General features: G+C 37.0%; 2 protein-coding genes across 2 annotated transcripts; one reads left to right on the plus strand and one right to left on the minus strand.

Moving 5' to 3' along the window:
* The first annotated feature begins 3,814 nt into the window (after positions 1-3,814).
* LOC116135207 (pentatricopeptide repeat-containing protein At3g51320) lies at positions 3,815-6,168 on the plus strand. Its single transcript, XM_031420911.1, is given in 3 exon segments — positions 3,815-4,321; positions 4,324-4,993; positions 4,995-6,168. Coding segments are annotated over 3 exon segments (1,647 nt in total). The 5' UTR covers positions 3,815-3,966; the 3' UTR covers positions 5,617-6,168.
* A 926-nt stretch (positions 6,169-7,094) lies between these two features.
* On the minus strand, positions 7,095-8,807 carry LOC116135206 (SKP1-like protein 1A). The gene is made up of 2 exons (XM_031420910.1): positions 8,292-8,807; positions 7,095-7,659 (listed from the first exon to the last, which is right to left on the minus strand). Exons 1-2 carry the CDS (start codon positions 8,658-8,660, stop codon positions 7,486-7,488), a joined length of 543 nt encoding a protein of 180 aa, XP_031276770.1. The 5' UTR covers positions 8,661-8,807; the 3' UTR covers positions 7,095-7,485.
* Between the last annotated feature and the right edge of the window lie 267 nt (positions 8,808-9,074).

The raw sequence follows: 9,074 nt of genomic DNA on the forward strand, positions 1-9,074 counted from the left end.
GTTTGAGACAAATGAAAAGCTTTACCCGGACCTGGACTCATTAAATAATCATTCATACAAAATTTATTATCAAATACACATACATCAACAGCATCAAAATACACCATTCTGAAGCAAATGAATGACATTAACCTTAAAATGGAAGGAAGAAGAAAAGCAGCACTTTGAAAGAAATTCATCAAAGACATTTAGAAGTGATAATGGAGCATCTCTTTGAAGCAAATTCTCTAACTAATCTTAAAAAGTTAGAATCATCAAAAGTAAAGACATCGTTTAGAACCAAAAGCTCTAGCCGGACCCGGAGTCTTTTAATTCATTCAAATTACAAGATACATAGACATCCACAGCTTCAAAACGACAATTTAGAACAACATATAGCATCAAAACGCAGCATTTAAATGTCGTTTGGAAGCAAATGACGAGATTGATTCTCCAGGAAATGAAAGGAAGGAGAGACTCTAATTACTTAAATAATTATCAGAAGCATCTTAAACAACGAAACGTTTAGAAAAGAAAACTCTATGCCTTCCAGTTAATCCAAAAATTATTTGAAACATATTTTCAAAGCAAAAACTCTAATTAATCCAAAAATACAGACAGCAAATAGCACCAAAACGCAATGTTTTAGAATCAAGTCACGAGACACGGTAACAGAAAGACATCAAAAGCGCAGAAATGCACCGTTTTGAAGGGAATGAAACGGGAGGGAGAGGAGAGAAGGAGCGGCATTGAGGAGGACGAGAGATCTTGGTTCTGTTATGGTGAGCCAATGCGGCTGAAGATTGAAGAACTCGCGAAGAGATCGACGCGAAAAACGCCATTGTTTTGCTTTGCTTGGTACTTTGTCTCTGCAATTTTTGTTGCTATTATTTGGCGACTTTACTTTTGTAAAGAGCTGCTTCAACTTCACTGCACCATGCTAACTGATATTTGGTGGGTTACTATCAGATGCTAACTGATATTTGTCCTTGTAAATTAATCGCCTAAAAACCCAAAAAACACATAAAGCCCCTGTTTGTAACTAATTTTAAACCTTTTTCTAATGATATTTTTATTCAATAGAGCAAATGACTTATTAAACTTTATTTAAGATTTTAAAAATATAACATTTTATTGAGAGTAATTAGTTCACTAATTAGGAAAATGATATTGTAAGTTCTCAAAAATGGTAGTTTCTAAAATCGAGAACCAAATTTAAACTTTGGGTATCCTAACATTTTCCTTTTCACAAAAATATTTTGGATTAATTTGCATTTTTATTGACAAATTTACAAGGGATTTTAAAATTTTAGGGGTTTTTCTTACATAATCAATAAAATTTATAATAATTTTATGAGATAAAATATAATTTTCTTTCAAAAAAAAAAATGATGATATTAATACAACAAATTTTAAATAATTTAGATTAGGGTAGTCGTAAAACTCAAGAGCTAAACAAAATTCAAAGAAAAAGACCAAAATAGAACTTGCCTCTCAGCACCGCGAAGAGACACTCGTCTTTGTGACAGTGAAGATAAAGTAAAAATAAAAATAAGTAGGTCCACCTTCGGAAGGCACCAACACTCGTTTTGTTTTGGGAATGTTATATTAATAAAAAGATAAGTTAATTTAAAATTTCTATAAATTATATTAAATAGAGTAAATAATATATTCCCACTCGAGATTTGACGAAATCCTAAATTTGTACTTTTGGTTGCATTTATTCCAGATTCTCACCCTTAAATTATCAAAAAATTGTTTAATGTAACGGTAAAATGATAAATTGGTCTTTTTGTAGAGACGACACACGTTAGCAGATCACCGCCTCTAAAGTGCTTTGGCACACATTAGAAGATGTCGCCTACAATGTTTTTCGCCCTTTTTTAGAGCGTTTCCACCCAAAATCACCCTTATCACTACATTTGAACCTCCATCCTCCTCTCCACAAAACCTTACTGTTCACAACCCCTCATCACTCGTCGATCACCGGATAGGGAAGCCGCATCATGCAACTATTTTTTACTGGTTTCCAACCATTTTGAACAGTGACAACCCTAACCACCGCCACCATTTTACTCCTCGCATCCCCCTATAAAACCCTTAACCTTCCCGCCATGATAACTCATTGTTTGTCGTCCACCACTTCACCAAAAAACGCAATGAACATGAACATCTTGACCGGCGAATGGCGATGAAATGGTTGGTGGGGACACAGGGGTTTTGTAGAGTTGGAAACGATGGTTGCAGTGATGGTGTCTAATTGGATTTTTGCCACCGAAATTCAACAAAGAACAGCGAAACCTTGAACCTAACAACACCGGCAATCGGAGGGGCCAATGAGTTGGGAACCAAAGGGTTTTTAGACGACGGACTATGGGGAAGGTGATAGAGATTCAACACCGTCGGAAACAACTCAGATCAGGCAAAAACTGAGAGGGTGCATAGTCGTTGAGGGTATTATTGAAGTAATTGAAAATAAAATGGTTAATTTATAATCCTACTAATTTAGGAGTAAAAAAAAAATTATTAATCTATTTGTTAAGGGCATTATGGTAATAGAACCCTCTGTAATCTAAAAATTGTTAACAGTGTTACGTTAATGGTGGTTATCTGGAATAAATGCAACCAGAGTTATTAATGTAGGATTTTACCAAACCTTAGTTGAGAATATGTCGTTTACTATATATATATTATTAATAATATTATTAATTAAAGGTAAATTATAACAAGATTAAGTATTAATTTTGTAATACCTAATAAAGAAGGTGGTATTCAGATTTACACTAATAGGTGTGTTTGGATCGGAGGCATATAAGATAACAGGGTAATTTTTATTTATTTTGCAAAATTCTGATGTGTTGGTATGCAAGTAATAAAATATTACAGATATCGTTTATTACAAATACTGTTTACCATTGATAATGTAAGGGGTAATCCGATACCCTCCCCTAGGGCTATTATTAAAAGATTACTAGATAATTTGATTTTTATACCTATTTTGCCCTTAATTAAATACCATTTTAAACACAATTGCCCTCAAATATCTACCAAATAACCACTACCCAAATCTCTATATTTGAGAATTTAGCTAAAACACCATAGCCACAAAAAAGTGTAAAAGTTAACAAAATACCCCCACCCACCAAGACCACTGCCGGCTGCCAACATCAGTCGCCGTAATGGCGCAGACTGACAAGATATGGCCGGTCGTGCACTAGTAAGGCCTTTTCCAGCCATAGATCTGTGATCCATGACTGGAAATGGCCAGATCTAGCCGTTTCTATGGCCATGATGAGGCCGTGTAACAGCCATGGATTTGTGATCCATGGCCAAAAATGGCTTTGCTGAAGCACGATAGGTCATATACGGTCAATCTGCGCTATTTTGTCAATTGCCGACAGCGACCAGTGATGGTGTCTGGCTACTAGTAGTGGCTTGGGTGGGTGAGAGTGATTTTACTACAAATTAAAATTTTATATGGCTATAGTGTTTTAACAAAATTTTAAATGTAGGAGTTAAAAAAATAATAATAAGTAATATTATACTAATATTAAAAAAGGTGAGCAATTCAGTAACTTATATAATATACTTATTCATTTATCCTTCCAACCAAACATATTACCCACTAATTTATTCGAATCAATCAAACGTATTCCCTAAATAATCTCAATAATCTTCAAAGTGGTCAATCATTCCATTAATATAAGTATATAACATCCCAAGAATAGGATATTATAGGATCAAATGCACCCTATATAATTTACAGTTACTACTACTTAGAGGAGTACCGGATTTTTTATTATAAGATGACAAGGAGATTACCCCGATTCAAACGCACCCATGTTTCTCTGTTACTGTATTTGATTCCTGAAGTTGAACCATGTCAAGAAATCAAATCTAAGCTAACGTGAGATTAGAGGAATGTGTGGTAATGGCGATTACCAAATTGAATTTACGTGTCAATTCTAGTAACAAATTTGCAAATGAATGGCAAGAATTTCAACACGAGAACTCTTTAGATTTAGATCTTTACTACCCTCCACCAAACTTTACCACTTCTCTTCATTGTCTTCTTCTTCTGATTATAGTGAAGATAGAACGCTTTCTCTCTTTAAAGCGTGTCAAAACATAAAACAACTCTTTCAAATCCAATCTCATTTGATCACTTCTGGTCTTTTTTTCAACGGGCCATTTTGGACAATCAGGGTTCTAAAACATTCTTCGGATTTTGGAAATCTAGATTACACTATTTGGGTTTTTAAATGCATTGACAATCCTGGTACATTTGGTGTTAATGCTGTTATTAAAGCATACTCGAATAGTATTTTTCCTAACCAAGCGTCGTTTTTTATTTTAATATGATTGAGAATGGGTTTATACCAAATAGTTATAGCTTTGTTCCTCTTTTGGGCTCCTGTTCGAAGATGGGATGTAGTGGAAGAGGGGAAATGTGTCATGGTTTGGCTGCGAGTGTGAAGAATGGGGTTGATTTTGTATTGCCAGTGCAGAACTGTTTGATTCATATGTATGGTTGTTTTGGAGTTATAGATTATGCTGCGAAGGTTTTTGCTGAAATGTCTCAGAGGGACTTGATTTCGTGGAATTCACTAGTTGATGGGTGTGTGAGAGTGGGAAATTTGCGGGCTGCGCATCAACTGTTTGATGCAATGACTGAAAGAAATGTGGTTTCTTGGAATATCATGATTGGTGGTTATTCAAAGAGTGGAAACCCCGGCTGCTCTTTGAAGTTGTTTAGGGAAATGGTTAAGACTGGGTTTCGAGGAAGTGATACAACAATGGTGAGTGTGCTCACTGCTTGTGGTAAGTCAGCAAGATTGAAGGAAGGAAGTTCGGTTCATGGGTTTATCATCAGGGCTTCAGAAAAATCTAATGTAATTCTCGATACATCGCTGATAGATATGTATAGTAAATGCTGTAAGGTAGAGGTAGCGCAAAGAGTGTTTGATAATATGGAAATTAGGAATTTAGTTTGCTGGAATGCAATGATTTTGGGGCAACGGAAAACCAGAAGCTGGACTTAAATTATTTATGGCATTGGTGGATCAGACTGGAGCAGAAGGAAAGAGCATTTCTCCAGATGAAATCACTTTCATTGGTGTTCTGTGTGCTTGTGCGCGAGCAGAACTGTTGACAGAAGGAAGAAGTTGCTTCAATCAGATGATTGATTTGTATAAGATAAAGCCAAATTTTGCACATTTTTGGTGCCTCGCTAACCTTTACGCTGGTGCAGGGCTTATAGAAAAAGCTGAGGAAATGATAGGGAAGATGCCTGAAGACAAGGAATTGCCATCAGAATCATTGGTGTGGGTCAACATACTCAGTTCATGTTGTTTCCAAGGAGATGTGGCTTTAGGGAAAAGAATAGCAAAATATTTGATAGACATGGATCCTCATGATTTCTCTTACTATCGGTTGCTACTGAATATCTATGATGTGGCAGGTCGGAGGGAGGAAGTTGCTATGGTAAAAGAGCAAATGAAAGAAAGAAGGATGGGAAGAATACCCGGATGTGGTCTTGTAGACTTGAAAGAAATTTTTCACAAGTTAAAATTGGGATGTTTTAAGGAGAGGAAAGGAAGGGAAGGTCAACATGCAGAAATCAAGCTTGGTGACTGATATTTCAGAGCAGCAGCTACTGCCTGAGAAAGAGATTGGAAGTTAGCATCAAAACCAATTTTGGTGAGGATATAGGATACAGTACTGAACAGTGTCACTGTTGTCTCTACACGTTTCATTACAGAGTGATCTCTAGGGAGAATGATTATACAGAAAGATGCCAGTGTCTTCTAAAAGTTCTGAATAAGATTTACAATTTTGATGGGGCTAATGAGTGTAGTTGATGCCCAGCCGAGTGTACTCAACATTATTTGAAGAGTTTTGGCAATTATCAGTCGCTTGTGTTATACAAGATGTGAGCATAATGAGGGAAAACAGGCCTCGCGTTCAGCTTTTCACAACATGTATCCGCAAGTTGTAGAAGGGATTCCAGTTTTTTGACATGATGGTATCTGATTCTAAGTCAATTTTTTCTCGCTAATTTCATCTTGTTGTAGATTAAATTTATTCTTAATTTGATAATAATTCGGTCCTGTTTGATATGGACATGGAAACAATGTCATTTTTTCAATGTAGTTATCGCTATGGACAGAAGTAAAACTGTAGGCTGTTGAGGCATTTCACAAGTTTCATATCAAATAAGCTCCTCATGTAAGATTGCATATATTGAGCAGATGAATTGCAGCTTCCAAATACAGTCGCAATTATAAAATTTTATAAAGCAAATTCTTACCAAAGCATTAAAAATAGAAAGGGAAGGGGACCTCTTTTCTGCAGACTAGAGATGACCATTTTCATGTTGGGACGGTCCCCTCCCTGGCGGCAATATTGAACAAAATTTTTGGGTTGGGGCGGAGATGGGGATAAAAACTCATCCCCATATTTATTTCAAGGCAAGGATGGGGATTGCAAACCCCCTCACCAACACCGAAAAAATATTAAAAACATTTCTAAATTCATATTCTCATTACATTCAGTGCAGAACCAAGAAATTACACTTGGGAGCCAAAACATAAGGTTCAATGAACGTGGAGGCCAAACTATAAAAAATGTATTTAGGAAAATTGCATTTAAGGGGACAAAGGGTAAAATTTAATAGACAAGGGGGGTCAAAGGACATATGTAAAATTTCGGGGATAACATATATTTCTGAAAAAACGCCAAAATTTGTCTTGGTCTAGATGACCATAGCCCACCAGGCCCAAGGGCAGCAAAAGAAAGGAGCTTGTGTTATATAACTTTCATGAATGTGATTTCTATGGAGGGATGGCGATCCCCACCCCTAATGAAGGCAAGGGGAAAAGAAGACTATAGCCTTGACGACTTTATTAGATTAAAAGGGACTTTATAGAGTTTACCATTTCCAGCTCGAAGCTTAAATTTTTGATAGGACAGTGGCTGGACAACTTTAATAGCTTGTCCATAAATAGAATAAATTTGACTTGATGTTACAAAGTGGTCCTAAGCCGACGCTAATTGGTGAAACATGACCAAACAGGTAGGCAATTAAGACGTATTTTAGCTTTAAAAGATTGAAGTCAAAAACCAAAAACATAAGAAGAGTCAGAGAGAGCAGCACTAGGGATGTGTAACACATCCTTCCATTCCATGAGCTTTGCTCACTTTCATCTACAATAGATGAATTAGCATTAGCTCACTATCAAGATATCCCTGTTCACCGCTACCACCTGTTTGAAGGGGTCAGTAGTCACTACCACCCGTTTGAAGGGGTGAAATAGCATAAAGAAGAGGATGTCCAAAAGCTACTAGTCCGGACAGGATCCAATTATTATTTACATCTTAAGAAGGATCATAAGTTGTTAATTAAGTCTCTGGCATAGAGAAAGCAATCCAACTACTAGCTAATAGCCTAATATAACACAAAAGCATCCAGTGTTATTAGTAAAAACATATTTATAATAACCCACTTTACTCGAATGCCCACTGGTTCTCCCTACGGACCTCCTCCTCCTCCTCCGGGGTAAAGTCATTCTTGATGTTAAATGTCTTGCGAATCTCCTCGGGTGTCTTCCCCTTTATCATATCAGCAACAGTCTGGCAGGTGAGGTCCAGCAACCCCTTGATGTTCAAGTAGTTGGCAGCCTGCACAACAAAAAATAAAACATAAAACTGTTACAAAACTGAGGCACAACATAGCTGTGCCAATTCCGATAAGTGATCTAAAACAAACCCTAAACACCAAGAAAAATGTGAGAAAATAGACACAACGTTATACAAGAAAGTAAACTAAGATAGAAGTCTAGCACAACGCAACTACATTTACAATGCAATACCATCTGCAAGTTAATTTTCTCCAACCTCATTCATCGGCAATACAGGTTCTCTCCCGACTAAACCAACAGGCCCCAAAGTATTTTCAGCACCAAAGTAAAATTCCAAGTTCATACAGCTACAGAAACAAAAGACCAACCACTACTTCTCTTCGTAAAAACCAGAGAATAACATCCATAAAACAATGTGGCTACAACAAATTCCGTCCAGAGGATATATTTCAGCTTTCAAAGGTTTAATCAAACTAATTATTAAGTCCATAACACACCAGAAAAGAGTAATTTAAAAAAATAACAAAAAATTTCAATAAACAGAAACACATGACACATAAAATTACTACATTATGTTAGGGAACAAAAATCAAGAAACCCTAATTTGGAACATGAACCCCAATTTCGAAAAACTAACAGATCGAAGGAAGAAAAAAAAAAAGAGGTACTGACCAGAATGAGGTCAAAGAGAGTGGCCTGGTCAACCTTGACGAACTCAGCGTCCCAGTTCTTGAGCTCCTCCTCAGCAGCAGCCGAAGCAGCGGCAGCGGCAGCGGCAGCGTTGTTGTTGTTGAGGTGGTGAAGATGGTGGTTAATCTTATTGTTGGCAGCCTCGTTGAGCCTGGCCTCCACGTGCTTCCTGCTGTACTCGATGACCTTAGCGAGGATCCTGCTGGTAACGTTAGGTAACGGGATGCCGTTATCAGCGCAGTCGTCTTCGATCATGTGTTTGATAGTCTGAGATTCGAGGGCGACGGCTTCGTCGACCTCAAAAGGCTCGCCGTCAGAGCTCCTGAGGATGATCTTCCTTGGTGACGACATGGTATTGGTCGCAAAGTGGCGAAGGCTTCGCTGGCTTTCTTTGATTTTCTGGATTTGAAAAGAGAAGCGAATTGTAATGGAAAGGAAAGTCAGATCTGTTGGTTTATAATAAAAGGGCCGTGGACTATGGCCTATGGCTGCTATTACTTTGCAGGGATGCTTTTTGCTGTCGTTACCTGATTGGTTGACTGTTTGTTTTACGCCAATCATCTGCGACTGCATCTGATTTCTGTATCCCGCTTCTTTTCTTATTTCTTCCTTAAATCGTTTAAACAATGTTTTTCGAATCCTAATTCAAATTAACCTTTTTCAGTAAATTATTATTTTTAATTATTTTTTTTTTTTAAACAGTATGTAGGATGCTTTTCAAATGGACTTTCAATCCAAAACATTCCTCGTATATAGAGCTATGTG

Source organism: Pistacia vera, unplaced genomic scaffold, assembly GCF_008641045.1.
Source record: "Pistacia vera cultivar Batoury unplaced genomic scaffold, PisVer_v2 Contig296, whole genome shotgun sequence".
In the NCBI taxonomy this organism is placed as follows: domain Eukaryota; kingdom Viridiplantae; phylum Streptophyta; class Magnoliopsida; order Sapindales; family Anacardiaceae; genus Pistacia; species Pistacia vera.